Source organism: Lepisma saccharinum, chromosome 6, assembly GCF_977018435.1.
Source record: "Lepisma saccharinum chromosome 6, izLepSacc3.1, whole genome shotgun sequence".
Lineage (NCBI taxonomy): Eukaryota > Metazoa > Arthropoda > Insecta > Zygentoma > Lepismatidae > Lepisma > Lepisma saccharinum.
In genome coordinates this window covers 42,122,007-42,142,125 of record NC_139234.1, presented here as the reverse complement: position 1 = coordinate 42,142,125, position 20,119 = coordinate 42,122,007, and the positions used below count along the sequence as shown (strand labels likewise).

The 20,119-nt window shown below is 37.4% G+C and overlaps 1 protein-coding gene across 1 annotated transcript in view; it reads left to right on the top strand.

Moving 5' to 3' along the window:
• The window catches only part of LOC145989056 (uncharacterized), a 158,405-nt gene that overhangs the window by 74,574 nt on the left and 63,712 nt on the right, over positions 1-20,119 (top strand). Inside the window, exon 2 of the mRNA XM_083124354.1 lies at positions 11,563-12,333. Coding sequence (XP_082980480.1) covers positions 11,563-12,333 — 771 coding nt within the window. The remainder of the gene's footprint in view (positions 1-11,562; positions 12,334-20,119) is intronic.

Genomic DNA, 20,119 nt, shown 5'->3' with positions numbered 1-20,119 from the left:
ATACCAAGATGTATGCACAACACCGAGGAGTTCTTTTTAAGTTTAAAAGCTTCGTCGATCCGTGGCGAAAGTGTGTGTTATTTCTTACGCGATATCTTCGCTTTTATACTATTTTCGAGAACACAGATTCAAGTACAGATGAATCACTCACTATCTACATAAGGATACTATCAACAAAACTGACATCTACTACACATGTATAGAAATACAAATTCACATAGTGCACCCTCGCAAACATGAAGATACATTAAACTCCTCATAATAGAGCATAAAATACAATAAACATTAAACAAAAGTTATACATTACAAACAAGGTGCATTATTACATATAATAACACAACATTTACGTGTCCTTTCATAAAAATATAATATATCAGTGACATATTTTAAAGTTGTGACGTCACATAAAAATATGGATCATATCAACAAGATTGTAGGCACGCACGGATCTGTATCGTGCGTTGGATAGTCGATTCACGATCGAAGGTTTCGAGTTCGAATCTCGACCTGGGCATGAGTATTCCTTCATCAACTTTGTCTAATCACTATTCTCATCATCACGAGCGCCAAAAGTTGCAGGAAGGCGACGCAAAGTAAGAAAGTTTTAAAATTATTCCCTGAGTTACAACTACAGCTTACTGGAACAGTTTCATCAATTTTTTAAAAAAGTTGGATTCATCGAATTCTATGTGACGTAAACAGTAAAACTTGTCACGTGACCATAACCTCAACTAAAATCCGCTTGAACCATGGAGTCGTTTGGACTGATTTTTTCGTACATTTCTCCACTCGTAAGAAAAAAAAATCGTTACAGCTGCTGGTTTTATGCTTCTACATTGCTTGCTTACAAACCGCACTTGGCAGTTCTGAAATGTGTTTTTTTTGACTGTGGCAACACACCATGAAACTATGGAGAAAACTGGAAAGTGCACTTTCGCAGATTTTTTGATTAGCGTTGTAAAAACATCTGAAAAACAAACCGAATTCCATTATATTGAACAATATTTCGAGGATGGTATATTCTGACATACATATAAAAGGAAAAAAGGGTTATATCAGTATATTGTTCGAAATTTGTTGGGCAATATTGTGAACCAAGCACTACGCACATGTCTGCGAAGGTATTCGTGGAAAACGTAGGCTTTCTAATGTACCAACTTTTTATCTTTTCGAAGTGAAAATATATTCTTAAGCACAGGGAATTTTCAAATATATTTGACGTAACGAAATTGAATTCTAGCTACATACGCTACACTTTCATGTGCACAAATATAATTTACATTCAGAGTTCATTAGATAGTCGTGTTAATAATTGTTGACTAGCATCAAGGGTGAACTTCCACATAGCCAAATAGTGTTGCCATCTGCTGTCGTCTATCGTTCTAGTTCTGGTGGAAGTCCACCATATTGCGGTGTTGAGCCAAGCACAATTGCCACGGTGCTACTGGAATAGAAATAGCGGGCTTCAGTCTCATAAAGTTAGAAAACACTGGCGATGGGACTTCTTGTTCATATTATGTACACCTTTATCTCTAAACATAATTGTCTTACCTACAATGCACACCTTTATCTCTAAATCCAATTTTCTTGTTCAATTAATGCACACTTTATCTCTAAACGCAAGTTTCTTCTTCATGAAATGCACACCTATATCTCTAAACAAATTTCCTATTCATAATGCACGCCTTTATCTGCGAACGCAATTAATTTTCTTTTCAAATAATGCACACTTTATCTCCAAACACAGTTTTATATTTTCATAACATACACTTTATCTTTAAACATAATCCTCTTATTCAAAATAATGCACACCTATAAATACAAATTTCTTGTTCATATAATGCACACTTTTTCTCTAATTTTCTTATTCATAAGGTACACCTTTATTTCTAAACTTAATTTTCTTGTTCATATAATGTACACTTTATCTCCAAACATAACATTCTTATTCATAATGCACACCTTTATCTCTGAACACAATTGTCATGTTCATGTAATGCACATTTAACTGCAAACGCATTTTTTTTTGTTCATACATTGCGCACTTTATCTGTAAACATAATTTTCTTATTCATAATGCATACCTTTATAATTTCTTGTTCATATAATGAACACCTTTGTCTCTAAACACGATTTCCTTAATCATAATGCACATTTTATCTCTAAACACAATTTCCTTATTCATAATGCACACCATATCTCTAAACATACATTTCTTGTTCATATAATGCACACTTTTATCTCTAAACACGCTCATCTTATTCATATAGAGCAACGATCATTATTTTCAATCCCTGTACTCATCTCTCCTTTCCCCATGCAGGCCTCTTCGAAAGGAAGGTAGATCGTTATCGCCTTGGAAGGGGATGGACAACCGAGGCCATTATGCAACCTAATTGCTTGGCGCTTTGCAGGATCATCGGGTCAAATATATTTTTTCGTTCCAAACAAGGCTTTTGCTCGTCCGAAGACAATCCATCGACGAACGCGAAAGCTCAACGGTCCTTTCACTTGGTCAGTTGCTGTTCCTGCACTTCGTCACGTTCTCGGCATCCTCTTTCTGACTTTCAACCTATCACTCAATTCTTTTCTTTACAAAATAGAAAAGAAAGACTCGTGGGCACAGTCTGTTTCTGCGATTTCCGCCAGACCCAATTCTCGCACTTACGTAACGACGCATCGTTGTGTACATTTAGTAGGTTCTATTTCTCGGCTTTGTTTCTATTACAAGGTTGGCCACAAGTCAATTGACACTGCCTGTAATACACCTCTTTGCTGGCCAGCGTGTAGCAGTCACTTGACTAGGGTATAGTAGGCCATGTTATAGGAGAGTGACAGCTGTTGAAGTTGTTTTCCAAGTACACTTAATGTGATTTGATTTATTTCACTTCGCTTTTATACCACTTTTGACTATTAAGAATTATTTGGTTTGGTTTGAGTCGGTGTTTTGAGTCCACTTTGTGCACAGTAAGGCTAATCGGGACTGGACCTACAGTTTAAAGTGGAATCCGAACCACTATGTGCCTCCACCAGGTATCGAACCCGGGACCACTAATAAGAATGAGTGATGATATGATGAAACTGATGCAAAGACACTCACAAAGAAATCCATGCCTAGGCCGGGATTCGAACCCGGGACCCCTGGCGTCGTAGCACGCTGTCATAGCTACTCCGCCATGGAGAACGACATTTAACCTCAGTGGTACGGATAAATGGTTGTAATCAACACCATGAAAGTTTAAAGTTGACCAAAATATGATGTGGACCTCCTTCGACTACTGTCTGTGTTGCAGTGAAACTGCACCTTGTTAATACACCAGACAACACGCCGACCGCCGTGGGGCAGTTGTTCGTCGCGCTTCGACGTCAGAGGTCTCGGATTCGAATCCCGGTCTGCATCTGAGTGTTCCTTCATCAATATCATCTAATCACTATTCTTAGTCATCATTGCGATTAGTCAAGGGCGACAGAAAAGCGACGCTAATGAACAAAAATGAAATAAAAATATCATAGACAATACCCAAAAGAAATGTTTTTACAGCTTTATTTTTCTTCTTTGAATTCGTAGTGATTTGTCCATCTTTGTTTGCTCTAACACAACAACGCCACCTGGTCAGTTTCTCTTGTTCATCTGGTTTCATCTTGTGGATACCATATCAAACAATTTCTAATAAGTACTTGGTGAATGGAAACAGATTTGATTTCTGCTCTGTTTGTACAACCGTGTTACCACACTCGTTAAAGGAAGATCTTGTACTTCGTTCAGAAAGTACTTTCGATTCTGTGCGGGTCTTGATGAGGGAAAAATCTCATGAGAGAAGTAGAAGATGCAATGCAATTTCTGATTTCATACCCAAGGAGCGATCCAAATTATCCGCTTGCCAGCCATCCACGCTCCAGAAGTGCAGCGGAATGAGCTGCTCCATTGAGAGGAGCAACTCGCCGGTGCAGAACTCAGCCATTGATTGCCTCACACAGATCGGGCGGTTCCCATGGCCCTTGTGTTCCCACAGTCAAAGAATTGCACCAACGAACCACCCACACATTTCTTCTAAATCTAATTACTCCCGCTCTCCTTGCCTTTCGTTTCAACTTCCGCCAGTTTTCGATTGCTGAAACAAACACGAAGTGCATTTGTCTCTGTGGACCACTCAGTCTCCGAATACCAGATCGTTACATTCTCTATCTCAGCTTAGCATGTCATGCTGTATCGCACGCAAGGTTTCATTCCGAATCACAGATGTATTTAGGGGGGACTTGAGGGTCGTACCCCACCTAACCAAGCCCAAAACGATTTGATTTGCTTTATTTTACTTCGCCTTCTGTGCCACTTTTGGCTAATTTGTGGAGATAGGGATAAGTGATGATATGATGAAATTGATGAATGGACTCTCACAAACATCTATGCCTAGGCCTGGATTCGAACCCGAGACCCCTGCAAGCCCAAAATGAAATAAGCACAATACTTGTTGCTGTTGTATAATACGAAGTTGATTTATTTTCGCAGAACCTACACAAACCGTGAATATGTAGTTTTGCGTTACCAGTGACTGTGAAAATTTAGGCGTACCACTACAATAATAATACACAAAAATAATGATCAGAGACTTTACTTTGCATCGACATCCGAACAAAATCGAAAGTACTTTCTGAACGAAGTATAAGGCCTTCTGTTAACAGAGCAGAAATCTTTTGAACGACCTCACAATTTTTTGTTATTCAATACTCCATTTAAAAAGTTGACATATATTTCTCTGGTAAGACAGCTGCTTTTATTTAAATGTGAGTTATTTTAACTACACGTAAGCCGGATAATGATCGCATACTTCATTTCATCTGTTCATGCAATAACAACGACAATAATTATTATTAATTCAAGAATTTTAATATTATCATTTTAATCTCATTAACCTGTTGAGATTAAACATCATCATCATATTAATACATGCCATGCACTTAGTTCTGACCCCCCCCCCACGCCGAAATATAATTCTGGATACATACCTGATCCTAATGTCTGTCATTTTCTAGCTGAGTTTTGTGACATGACACGTATGATGAATCATAATACATATGTGAACGTTCTCCGAATTAATTTCTTATGTAAAAAGGGTTTATACCTCTGGGGTTCATAAACTTTGGAAAATGTACTTTGTACGAGGGACATGAGTTAGTGGTATTACAAATCCAATCAGTGGCTGTGATTGAGTTCCAAAACTGGGGGGGGGCAAAGATAGTATATTTCACTTTGTATATAAGGTTTAGGTTTCTTGTTTCCCCCGAACTTAACTATTCTTATACCGCCATTTTACCTACTCACGTAATAATAATAATACAATATTAATTTACATAATGTTACATAATTAAATTATTAAGTCACATTATTTTTATTATTACTTATAAATTATATTAACGTATTAATTTAAACATTTAAATTCTTAATATTTCTGAGACACTTGGTTCGCCCCCCCCCGAAATATATTTGTGGATACGTTTCCGGTGTATTGGTGCCATATATTTTTTAAAAAAGCATGTATATGACACGCACATATATAACTTGATTTTTACATCAACTACTGCAAGTAACAATAGACTGGAAATCTTTGCCTCCTTGTTTCCGTAACGCAACAACCAATTCTTTGTTCTCTCACACACTATTGTTATCCTTATTATCTCAACAATCACACAAGATGTCACTCAGGTGTTAGGTCTTACTGTCTGCGTGCAATAATAAACCAGTGCTACAGTTGTCTTACATGGGAAAGGCAATTTGTAACGGAGCAAGATTATTCACATGATAAAATTTCTCACACCCATGCGGAATTTTCCACCAATAGCTGCCATCTCTTTAACTGAATTTTCCCACTCAATTTCAGTTGCATAATATATTTATGTCTCTTGGTCACTGAAAGGGTGCAATGGACGGAATTAAATCTACGGGAAGCGTTGCCACCGTATGACCCTGACCAGTGGCGGCCATTTTGTACCAAACTTTGGGGGGGGGGGGGGTGCAAGGGAAGTAAAATCTTATCTTGGTAGACAGAGCTTAGCATTAAGAGACCATGGCAAAAAGTGGCAATTTTTTTTGGGGGGGAGGGGGCAACTGATTTACCACACCCGCATTTTATTTACAAACTGTAAAGTGATTTATCCAAACTCCTCCTCAATCAGTCCTCAAAATTTTCACGAAATTCCCGTCCTTCTTTTTTTCAATAGTATATACTGATCATTTGACTCCAAAAGTATATGTTACCGCCTTCGTTTCCCTATCACCTTCAAATCATGATTTTCATTAAAAGAAGAAAATTTTAAATAGCATCCTGTGTAATTATATAAATGATACTTAAGATATAATATATGACCTGTGTGCTGCAAACGCACTAGTACTCTCGTTCACTTTTAAATATTAAAAATATTAAACTAAAGAACGTGGCACAAAATGTTTGACAAATGCTGTTGTTTTGGATGACGCGTGGTCAGCGCATCAACTTTGAACAGTGCTACCATCTAGTTTTCTGTACCGAAATCAGCAACTTCTTTCTAATTAACTGCTTACTTATCCTCACGACGTTGGGTCATTGATGATCGGCGAATGTATTCTGTATAATCATGAGCGTATCCACAGGGGACAAGGGGGACACCTGCTCTCCCTGGAAAACGACTGGTGAAAAATGTCATTACATTAATTGTGATTTTTACGTGCGAAGTGAAACAAATGTTATCCCCTTTTCAAATAATTCAGAATAAAGCACTTCCCTGCTAATCACTGTGGCACGGTGGCCGGCAGGGTAAATTAATGGTGCATACAGAAAGATTTCTTTCTATTGTAATTATTTTTCGTAGTTTTTTTCTTTAATCGAGACGATGAAAAATGAACGAAGAGCTGATGGAACAAAAAAAAAGGATTCGAATGCATGGCGCGTTACGCTGATCATTTCGCCACGGAGCAAGGGCGCCCGGGGGGAGGCACTTGCCCCCCTGAGATTTCTAGAAAGATTTGATGTAATTCGAATGGTGAAATTGTAGCGATAATTTATTTTTAAAAAATATTGTTTTCTGAGACTTACAGGAAGTAAGTTACTGCAACTGGTATTAGGTATTATTATTATTGAAGCAGGATTACATTTAAACTTACAGTCTACTTTACACTGATTATCTGACTATAAAAAACAGCTTTTTGTCCTACATGAATTAATATGTTAAGTATTCAGTATAAGCCGTCTAACGCATGGTCACCTGCTCCAAGGGCTGGACCCTCCGTTGTGTCGTGCTTGTAATGTTATTTTAAGCATCCGACACATTCTCATTGAATGTGTCGATCTTGCTTACTTCCGGCAGACTTTTAACCTTTCCGGCTGTTTGTCATCCCTCTTGGGTGATGACAGCAGTATTTTATCAAATGTTTTTAGGTTTTTGCGAAGAGCTGGACTCTTCCACCGTCTGTAAGGAAGTTTTTAGTTTGTTTTTTCTGACTTTTTAATGTGTTGTGTTTGTCTCGTGCAGGCCTCTTTACAACCTTGCACTTTTAGTTTTTTCCAAGGGGCTATCTACACCCCTTTTTTAAATTTTAAGTCAGAATTTTAGATAAGGGGACATTTCCCCGTATACATAGAAGGGTGCGAAATGGCCTTAAGTGCCGACGCACCCACAAATTTTAATTCAATCAATCAATCATAAGCAAATTATACCAGGTGATCTGTTGGAGATGTCAGAAAAGTAAACCTTTATATACAAGAGGTTAATGTAGTATCTGTGAGCAGCTTGTTGTAATATAAGAAGAAAGGATGTAAGTTTCGAATGAGTGCTTCAGCTGCGTGGCGGCAGTAGCATGCATGTAAAACTCGAAAATTTCGCATACCATGTGACATACTATGTGCGCTGTTGTGCCGTGATCACCACCTTTGTTATCATGCACATTAGCGCCGCCATGTGGCTGAAGTCTGTAAACCTCCACTCATTCGAAACTTACGTTTCTTCTTATATTACAACAAGCTGCTCACAGATACGTACGTGTATATTAACCTCTTGTGTATAAAGGTTTACTTTTCTGACATCTCAAACGGATCACCCGGTATATAGACGCACAGAATATGGAAATGTATATATTTTTTTAAAAAAAGAAGTTTTTGTAATAGTAATGATGTTAATAATAATAACAACAACCACAGAAATAATATCAACAATAATAGTAATGATGATGACGATAGTTTCTATGACCGCCCCCCCCCCCTGAGAAAAATCCTGCTGGTGCCCTGCCACGGAGGCTGGCGCTGGGTAGGGATTTGGCACAGCTGACTGGGAAAAGCAAAAAAAAAAAACAATAGTGTCTGGACCGGAAGCCGACAGAAGCGATCATTAGGAACTGCACAAGGCAAACTGTGCGAGCCGCTCAACAAAGATCAGAATCTAAATCGAATTAGCACTCTTAAGAAGAATCCGATGCATCAGAACAGTGAGGAAGTGAAACGGACTCAATATGGCCAAGTCCAGATTGAATGGACACGGAAGTAAAATGCGGACGATCTCACAAACAAAAAAAAAAGTCCCCCTTCCCCCTACTTAGATGATCAAATGCCTTTCCTGGAACATCCGTGAAATTTTACACGCACTTCCCTGTGATTTCTTTTTTTCTTTCCTTTATAACCTGGTTCGATTGCAGTGAAAGTGCATTTCGCAAGATGCAATCGGCGACATGGCATTGAAATTAAACTGCCAGGACAGTAACTGCTAATGGATAAAAATGGTGTTCTACATTTCTATAGTCATAGACGTCCGCATGATTTTTTTTTTCAGGGACGGGCAAGAAAGGTCATTTTTTCCCAAGGGGGCCAAAGGAGGCATTCCCCCCTCCCTTAATAGTGATGGCCCATCAAAAAACACTGCATCAGTCTGGAATTATTATGTTCCTTCATCACCCTCATAATAACATAAATTACTATGACTGTAATGAAATTATATGTGAAATATATACTTTTTAGGTGTACATTCATGTCCCTTGGGCCCCCTTCCGGACGTCCATGGTTGTAGTTCCAAAATTTTCACAAGGTATACAAGTTTCTTGAAGATCGTGTTTCCATTATCTTTGGATTATATTCCAATTAAATATAAAGATGAAAGCATTTAACTTCTAAAAAAAGGTCATAGAATATGATGGTGATGATGATGCTATACCGATAATGGACATAAAAGAAAGGTATTACAATAGAGAAGGTATTTTCAAAATGAAAATAAATATACAGTAAAACCTCATTAATCCGGACTAATGGGGGATAAGTTGACCGGTTTGACGAAAGTCCGGATTAACTGAAATAACCTAAAAGAACAGTAGAAAGTGCATTAAAGCTCCGTTTATGGCAACAAAACACGTTTATTATGGTGTATTTAAAGGGCATAGGCCTACATACACTATACAGTACAAAGTCTGCGGGAAACAGAATTTCATCAGTGGTTGACTGCCTTTTCCTTGGGTGGTTCTCTTGTTGACCTCTAGCCACATTTAAGACCTTGCATTCTGCTTTCTTTTTTTCTCTTTTTTTTGTCTTTTGCCTGTCCGGATTAGGCGAAGTCCAGCTTATCGAGGTCCGGATTAACGAGGTTTTACTGTATATGAAACTCGTAGCATGTTATTGTGTTTTTTTCTTTCTTGGTGATATTTCTTTTATGAATTTTCAGATTGTATACTTTTAATAACTTTAATAATACTGATAATTACACTAGAAATGGAAAAAAAATTGGGAAATACTTCTGTAAAACCGAAAAGTGAACAAGAAAAGCAATGATTCTCTCTTATTTTTGTTAAGACTGAAATACAATAGACCTCAGTTATCGCGTTTAAAGATTATAGTTCTCTGTGGCTCAGTCAGACTGAAATACAATAGACCTCAGTTATCGCGTTTAAAGATTATAGTTCTCTGTGGCTCAGTCGGTAACGCGTCTGACTACCATGCTCAAGGTCCCGGGTTCGATCCCCGGCCGGTTCAAATCCGGGAACTTTTCTAACGGTGGAAGCGGCCCCGGCGCCTACCCAGCGTCGAATAACATGGGTACCTGGGGGAAACCCTGGGGGGTAAAGGCGGTCAGGGGCGTGATGCTGATCACATCACCCTCACTCACGACCGGATCAAGAAAGTGTGGGGCGTTACCCCCACACCCCCTATACGCCTTCATGGCGTGGTGCTATGCACAGGGGAACACTTTACCTTTTTTTTTTTATAGTTCTCTGTAAATTATTGAAGTAATTATCAAATTACATAAACATGAATGCATTGTACTCATTGTAGAAGAATGTATAGCCTGAGTACGGTTCAACAGGATATACGGCAGAGATGCTCTTTAATTAGTGTCAAGGAGTTATCAGTTCTAGTGATTTGCGATAGATGGCGGTCCAAGTGCTAAGAAAGCTTTTTTGTTGCTACTATGGATAAGAAAATAAAACTCAACGACAATCCTTTGTTTTATAAAGAAAATTATGTCTCATGGAGGCCTGGAGTTCTGACCCCATTGATCTACTCTTTGGTGCATCTCTGTGCATAGTGTATATAGTATATCTACTTACATTGGTTTAACTAAAGTATGTAATGGCATGGAGCACGGGCTATGTTTGAAGTATAAGAATTTGTTGTTTAAGTCACGTGTTCAATGCTTACTCGAGAAATTCTAGTATAAATTCAGTACTTTCCGACCACGGAGGACAAGTCTAGCTTGATTCATTCATATGGTTTATTTTACTTCCAATTTCATTAGGGTGAGTGATGATATGATGAAATTGATGAAGGGACATTCACGAGATTCGAAACCCCTGGTGTCGTAGCGCTCTTAGCTAAATATGTCACTACAAAGGTTGGCAAGAACAGCTCGAGAGCATGAATCAACACGAGATAGGGAAACTAAGCAGAAACAAGCACGAAACAAAGCTGTAGGTTTCAGATCAGTGTTTTGTTTGCATGTTTCAATTTGCTTTGTTTACTATCACTCGTTTTGTTGTATTTGTGTTGTGTTGTTTCAACATTTGGATATTGGATTCAGTATTCGGATGTTGAATCCAGTATTCGGATTTTGAATCCTGTATTGGATTTTGAATTCAGAATTCGGGTGATGGATCCAGGTCTTGGAAGTTGGATTCAGGTTCCAAAATTCGGACGTAGGAATTGAGTTTCATAATTCGGACGTAGGTATCGGGTTCCAAAATTCGGTCGGAGGAATCGAGTTCCAAAATTCGGTCGTAGGAATCGAGTTCCAAAATTCGGTCGTAGAAATCGGGTTCCAAAATTCGGTCGTAGGAATCGGGTTCCAAAATTCGGTCGTAGGAATCGGGTTCCAAAATTCGGTCGTAGGAATCGGGTTCCAAAATTCGGTCGTAGGAATCGGGTTCCAAAATTCGGACGTATGAATCGGGTTCCAAAATTCGGATATCGGATCCAGAGTTGGGAATCGAATATCGGATCGAGAATTCGAATCCCACTGATTCGTATTGGAAATACTTTCCTTATAATAAATAAGCAAGATTAAATGAATGCGTTTCTTTTTTGTTCTATCCTAACCTCTGCGTATTTCTATTTCCAGCACAAAAGGCAGATCTTCAGAGAGCAGGTGCTACCCCGGACGGGAGGGAAGATCCCAGAGGAAGCGTTCAGAGTGGATCGTCTGGTGCTGAACAAACTGAACAAGGAAGGGATCGCCATTCCCGACGGAGTCCTTCTGGAGACGAGGAAACACAAGAGCGTCGACACCTCGGAAGACCCAGAGGACGAGGTAGCAGTGATCAAGATAGTTCAGAACCTGGACGGACGATACGTGCCACCGGAAGGGAAATATCAGTACGAGTACCCGCCTGTTGTAGACTCGACGTACATCATCCGCCCTCCCATTGGGTCGTACGTGCACGAACATCCAGGACCCACACATTACGTCATTCCCGTGAAACCTCCATCGTTGTCACCGTACCCTTCTAGCTACCCTGTGGGGTTCTCACACGGGTACAGCCTGTACCCCAACGGCGGAGTGTTCTCAAGGGCCCATCAGGGTCTGCTGCACTACTATGCCCCCAGATCAGTGAACGTTGACCCCTCCCTTGGGCTGGTGTTCCATCCTCACACCAGGCTGCCAAGGGGGTATCCAGAAAGGTACAGGACTGTTCGGCAACTTCCGGTTCCGGTTGTGAAGGAAGTTGCCGAAGCTGTAAATGCCAACGTGGCTTCTAGTGACTTAATAGTTAGAGGAAGGGCAGGTGTTGATTACCCTTCTCTTGTAAGTGTTCCTAAAACGAACTTCAGATGCAGTTCGAAAAGAAGTGCCAGGACTAGATTGTTTGCTGACACTGATACAAGATGTCAGGTATTTTGATGCTTATTTTTCAATCCTTCTCTAGTGATGACAAAGAAATCAGTATTTTATCTGTTCTCATCATGTACATTTATTTAAGAACATGTTAATCTTTTCAATCAATTTCTTGTACAAATTTCAACCTTTTAAACATGATGTTATATTAAGAAGCACTCAGCAGTGATAATATGGTTTGGTATTATACGAATATTGCAACATGTAATGAAGTTCAAGTAAAAAATTCTTTGTAGGCTGCTAGTTCATTGAACTCTCCAGCCTAACTATTGCCTATTTTTGGGGAAGCAGAAAAGGTTCTTAAAGCCCTTGCCTAGACTTATTCTCGCCCAACAGGTCGGTAGGTGACGGGGGGGGGGGTTGCCCCAAGTTAAGTTGATATTTTCCAGGAGATGAAGCCAGTAGAATTGGAATCAGTTCTGACCAAACAATAGACCCTTTAATTGACATTAATGGTTTTGTTTTATTAATTTTCGAAGGGTGACGCTATTGTTAATTAATCTAGCGCCACGTGTCGGGGGTGGAGGAGGAGATGAGTCATCGATGACTCATGCACACGTGTGAGTTTGAAATTAATGGTTTTCCATTAGTGCACAAAAGATACTATTATGTATTCCGTTTTCGGCCAAACCTAACACTATTGTTGTATTTTATATATGCGTTTCTGTCGGATATGAGTCACAGATGATTTATACAGACGTTGGAGTTTGGAATTAATGGTTTTTCCATTAATGTACAAAAGACACTATCATGGAGTTCGTTTTTTTTACTCTAACCTAACACTATTGTTGTACTTTATATATGTGTTTCAGCCGGATATGAGTCACGGATGATTTATACAGTCGGGGTACTTGAAGTTAATGGTTTTTCCATTAATGTACAAGCCATTTGATGGCGTCAGGCAAGGTTTCCAGGCGTCGATGATGTCATGTGGCGACGGTGGTGGATTATATTAGCTATAATTAAGGATCTGGATTTACCCGAATTCAACTGGTGCCGACGCGTTCGATCGGAGGTAGAAGATATTATAACATATGTTCGCTTTAAAGCCGAAGAAATTGAACGATGTAGCCTATATGAAAACGAAGTATTCGGGAAGAATGCATGTTATTAATAATAATTGCTCTTAAAAAAAGGGAACAATACAGCAAGAACCTGCTACGAGCTTGCATTCATCGTCTTTCCAAACCGCGAGCGATCATTCACGCACGAGAGGAGAAACGACTCTATTGTTATGTCCCCCATCGGTCTTTTTTCGGAGCTGTATGGTAGGCACGCAGGTGCCGCCAATATTTTTACACGTGGGTATTGATTTTCTTTGAGGTTCCAATTTTATTTGGCAGAAGTAATTTACGCGTTCTTTTTTCTTCCGCCTTTCATAACATTGCAAAGATTATTTAACCTAAGGCGTAAGTAATTTGGCTGAACTCGGAACAATCACTTACAGTATCTTCAGGTTAAAGTGGATGCGATCCACTATTTGCTCTTACTTCTAGGTTGCGAACCACGGACACCTTGATTATTGCCTTATGAACATCAGGATTTACGTAAAATTGACCAGATTTTTTACTGTTAGCGCCAATATTTCGCATTTTTTGTGTATTTTTACTCAGAAAACGCTATTTGAACGATTCAAGCAAGAGTTTTCATGGCAATTTAGACACACAAACTGTGTTTCTTCAACTTTAGCTAAAGTTTAGGTTTATTTTTTACTCTAATATCACAATTTCATCCTTTCAGGCAACATTTTTTATTAAATTTTGGGCTCACAAAGACATTTTTTCAACTTTTAACTTGCTATTTTAAAAGTTTATTTCCATTTTTTTACTCAAATAACACAATTTCATCTATTCTGGCAGGAGTGTTTATTGCAGTTTAGACTTGCAAAGATAATTTTTTCAACTTCTTTTATTAATTTTTATTTATTGCCTTTTGTATCTTATATTTTCTTAATTTTTAACTTTGAGTTTTGTTCTTTATTTAAAAAAATTCTCTAATCACTAAGGAAGAAGTACTTTTAAGTAAAACTGTACCCACAAACTTTGTTATTACTATTATTATTATTATTATTGTTTTGATGTAGTTGTTGATTGTGTAGTTCATGTTAGGGTTTATTGACTTCCACTATGCTATTTTTGGTTTGCTTCGTAGGGACGTTTGTTTATTTTAGAGTTTCCTCGGTATTTTCGTATTGTTAGGGTAGGTAAAGTTTGCTAAATATATGAGTAGGGTTCCATATATTCTTGTTCTTGCATGTTTTTTCATATGATGTGATCACCACAACTCTCCAAGTGCCTTTACTGCACGTTTCCATTTTATTGAGGCTTAGTGATTCCTAGAGCCGCTTTATGCATGAGAGAAAGCTTGAAAATTTCGATCTGTGATAACCTTCAATCTTATGTCAGAGTATTTTCGAGTATATTTCAGACTTATTATGGGCCACTAGAATATCACGGCTTGCTTATTTTTTAAGTATGTTGCGCAGTTATTGTATTTTTGCTTTTGCTTTCTAGATAAACTGTATGAAATGTTTAATATTTGTACTTTTTTGCACTTATAAGAGGCCAAACATTTACTGTAACTAAAATTATTATGTCTCTAAGCACTGAAATCCCTTTACCAAGAGTACTATAACTGAATGTTTATTAATATTGTTTCTTTCATCCCTTCAATATAACAATTTAACAATATAATGACAAATAATATTACAAGACACAAAACAAGTAGATTCAGTAAACAAATAAAAACAAATAAGGAAATAAACAAAAAAAAGCAATCAACAATAAAGTTAAAAAAGGATAGCACTGAAGTCAAACAACCTAACTCAGATAACAAGCAGCAAAAAGCATAAACAGAAACTAACATGGAATTCAGAAAGGGACATCAATAGCTACAGCCATAGCAAAAATAATAGGAAGTCAAACAACCTAACTCAGATATGAACCAGCAACATACCTCAGATATCTAGCAGCAACAAGGCATAGAATAGAGTAAAACAGGGCATGCGTATGGAGAAACTCAACAACATAAGAATAAACTGGACAGCCAAGGCTATTTACAGTACAGAATTATAATTACCCAAATAAGGTACATCATACATAGCCCCTGCGAATAGGATATTAATAACATCAGCAGTAACTACTTATACCTGCTAGAACAACTAAGCGACTATAGTTAATCAGAAAAATACATATTTTCACGAACTAATTAACCACTACGATAATAATACTGTACTAGCAGAATGCTAAGGCTTCAAAAGATAGCTCCCAGATCAAAGTACAGCGTGGAGTATAGGGTCACATGCAAATGATTATTCAAAGGAGCTTCGTAGATCAATAAGTCAATAGCGATTATTCTAAGTACTGCAACTTGCCCGAAAATAGGAAACCTACACAAGAACATCAACGCAAGAAGGAAAGATACTTACTACCATTACAGCAGCCACTCAATATCACAAAAGACCATGCAAAATATTCTACAACAATCTGCTTCATAACATAAAAAACTGCTAAGTTTCCAAAAAGTATCCAATCAATGAAAGAAAACTGCTTGAAAAGGGAGAACTCTCAACAGTCTCGCAGAATTATAGGAAAATAACAGCAAAACTTGGAAGCATACACACTCAATAATGCTCAATATGCATACACTTCACATGCAATCCCCTGCAAAAGGCACATAGCAGACTCTCATCTGAACTTGGACACCAAAAAAACAGCACTTTGGGATTACTAATACTCATAAATACTAAATTGCCTGCCCTTGTTTGAATAGCGTGGATGCAAACTTCATAGCAAAATATTGAAAAACGTCAAGTGTATGTTCGTATAAGTGTGTAAATGTGTGTATGTGAGTGGGGTGCGTGTATGTGTATAAAAGAGAATATATGTGTATTTACCAGAGTGTGGTCTTACATAAATTGATAAAAACAGCAATATAGAATCTGATAGAATAGGAAATAGTAAAAAAATAATGTTTTTAACGTGCCAAAGTAATTAGTTTAGTTTGTTAATTATAAGAAACATAAGTTAATTACAAGAAATATAAATGAAATGCGCTAAATAAGTACAATTGTTTGGTTTGAAGGTAGTGAATATATCGAATTTGTGCAAAAGTTTGCATTATAACCAGTGAATTAAACAACGTTTGCCTTAGAATAGCACAAAATAGCATACTTATTCGATTAATAACAAACTTTCTGATGCAGTAAAGTATTGACTAGTGCTGAATGATTCAATTACTGTAAAATATTAGTCTCAGATTGAAGTAAATAAAGTGTAAACATTACCATTTGTTTGTAAAATAGGGTTGTTAATTCCTCTGATAGCAGAAATATCAACTTGTACACAGTAAATTTGAGAGTTTTAGCAATATTTGTCCTGAAATGGATATAAGTGTAACTTGTTAAGCGTGCCAAATACAAAATATTTAAGAAACAGTACAGTATAACCTCAATTTTGAAAGCTAACAGTACTCTAGTGTTTCTACATAGGCGTCTGTAGTGGTAAAATACATCCAGTCCTTAAGATTTTTTGGCCATCCATTCATCCTCAGCATCACGATTAGTCACAAAAGCAAAAAAGCGAAATCTTGTGGTTGTTATAATTTCTACTTTTCATGCAATCACCTACACCATAGTACTAAGTTTAGTGAATTTTGCAGTCTTCCTGATTGGTCTGCTAAAGTTAGTAATCAATAAAAATATACTTGCATAGAAAAAATCCTGATATGGTTGGATTCTCAAAAGTATGTACAATCAGTGTTCTTGCTACATTTAGCCCCTAATATAGTATAAATTGAAGTCAAGTTAGTGTTGGGCTGTAAAATGTTCTGGTACATGTAGTTACTTGAAATAGCAAATATTGGCTGTGTAACTGGTAAAGCACTCAAAAAAACCAACTTCATTTCCTCGTAGTACTCCCTGAAAGTGCTTCTTGCACGCTAATAAGGCTCTGGCGTGTGTTCCTATGCCTCCTACTAGCCTCTGTAAAATTCATATTGACCAGTGCTTAACCATTCAACATGCTGTAGAGCCTAAGCTTTAAGCTTCAGTCAGTGGAATTTAGTTCTAAGGGACATATAGTGATTGTAGAATAAAAAATAGAAGCCTCGAATAATACAGCATAACAGATACAAATAACCCCTGGTATTAATCAAACACTCAAAAAGTCAATAGTACTTGAAACGTACCCCGGATAAAAGACTATAAGAGTAAATAGCATGGTAAGAAAAGTTTGGCAGGTGGACTTAAGAGCCACGTAGTCATCTGCTAACATCGACTTGTCCTGCGATTTGTCATTATATTGTTAAATTGTTATATTGAAGGGATGAAAGAAACAATATTAATAAACATTCAGTTATAGTACTCTTGGTAAAGGGGTTTCAGTGCTTAGAGACATAATAATTTTAGTTACAGTAAAGGTTTGGCCTCTTATAAGTGCAAAAAAGTACAAATATTAAACATTTCATACAGTTTATCTAGAAAGCAAAAGCAAAAATACAATAACTGCGCAACATACTTAAAAAATAAGCAAGCCGTGATATTCTAGTGGCCCATAATAAGTCTGAAATATACTCGAAAATACTCTGACATAAGATTGAAGGTTATCACAGATCGAAATTTTCAAGCTTTCTCTCATGCATAAAGCGGCTCTAGGAATCACTAAGCCTCAATAAAATGGAAACGTGCAGTAAAGGCACTTGGAGAGTTGTGGTGATCACATCATATGAAAAAACATGCAAGAACAAGAATATATGGAACCCTACTCATATATTTAGCAAACTTTACCTACCCTAACAATACGAAAATACCGAGGAAACTCTAAAATAAACAAACGTCCCTACGAAGCAAACCAAAAATAGCATAGTGGAAGTCAATAAACCCTAACATGAACTACACAATCAACAACTACATCAAAACAATAATAATAATAATAATAGTAATAACAAAGTTTGTGGGTACAGTTTTACTTAAAAGTACTTCTTCCTTAGTGATTAGAGAATTTTTTTAAATAAAGAACAAAACTCAAAGTTAAAAATTAAGAAAATATAAGATACAAAAGGCAATAAATAAAAATTAATAAAAGAAGTTGAAAAAATTATCTTTGCAAGTCTAAACTGCAATAAACACTCCTGCCAGAATAGATGAAATTGTGTTATTTGAGTAAAAAAATGGAAATAAACTTTTAAAATAGCAAGTTAAAAGTTGAAAAAATGTCTTTGTGAGCCCAAAATTTAATAAAAAATGTTGCCTGAAAGGATGAAATTGTGATATTAGAGTAAAAAATAAACCTAAACTTTAGCTAAAGTTGAAGAAACACAGTTTGTGTGTCTAAATTGCCATGAAAACTCTTGCTTGAATCGTTCAAATAGCGTTTTCTGAGTAAAAATACACAAAAAATGCGAAATATTGGCGCTAACAGTAAAAAATCTGGTCAATTTTACGTAAATCCTGATGTTCATAAGGCAATAATCAAGGGGTCCGTGGTTCGCAACCTAGAAGTAAGAGCAAATAGTGGATCGCATCCACTTTAACCTGAAGATACTGTAAGTGATTGTTCCGAGTTCAGCCAAATTACTTACGCCTTAGGTTAAATAATCTTTGCAATGTTATGAAAGGCGGAAGAAAAAAGAACGCGTAAATTACTTCTGCCAAATAAAATTGGAACCTCAAAGAAAATCAATACCCACGTGTAAAAATATTGGCGGCACCTGCGTGCCTACCATACAGCTCCGAAAAAAGACCGATGGGGGACATAACAATAGAGTCGTTTCTCCTCTCGTGCGTGAATGATCGCTCGCGGTTTGGAAAGACGATGAATGCAAGCTCGTAGCAGGTTCTTGCTGTATTGTTCCCTTTTTTTAAGAGCAATTATTATTAATAACATGCATTCTTCCCGAATACTTCGTTTTCATATAGGCTACATCGTTCAATTTCTTCGGCTTTAAAGCGAACATATGTTATAATATCTTCTACCTCCGATCGAACGCGTCGGCACCAGTTGAATTCGGGTAAATCCAGATCCTTAATTATAGCTAATATAATCCACCACCGTCGCCACATGACATCATCGACGCCTGGAAACCTTGCCTGACGCCATCAAATGGCTTGTACATTAATGGAAAAACCATTAACTTCAAGTACCCCGACTGTATAAATCATCCGTGACTCATATCCGGCTGAAACACATATATAAAGTACAACAATAGTGTTAGGTTAGAGTAAAAAAACGAACTCCATGATAGTGTCTTTTGTACATTAATGGAAAAACCATTAATTCCAAACTCCAACGTCTGTATAAATCATCTGTGACTCATATCCGACAGAAACGCATATATAAAATACAACAATAGTGTTAGGTTTGGCCGAAAACGGAATACATAATAGTATCTTTTGTGCACTAATGGAAAACCATTAATTTCAAACTCACACGTGTGCATGAGTCATCGATGACTCATCTCCTCCTCCACCCCCGACACGTGGCGCTAGATTAATTAACAATAGCGTCACCCCTCGAAAATTAATAAAAAAACTATTAATGTCAATTAAAGGGTCTATTGTTTGGTCAGAACTGATTCCAATTCTACTGAAGCCTGCTCGAAAAGGTTCTTAAAGAAGTTCAATGATAAGTAATGTTGATGAAAATTATTTTAAGAACATAGAATGGGAATTATTTGCCAGCGTGCTCTGTGCTTCTATGGAGCAACTCGAAGAGAAGAACTATCGTGCTCCAGTATTGAAATCCAGAAGACAGTGGCGATGGGACTCGATGGCCTGACCACGTGT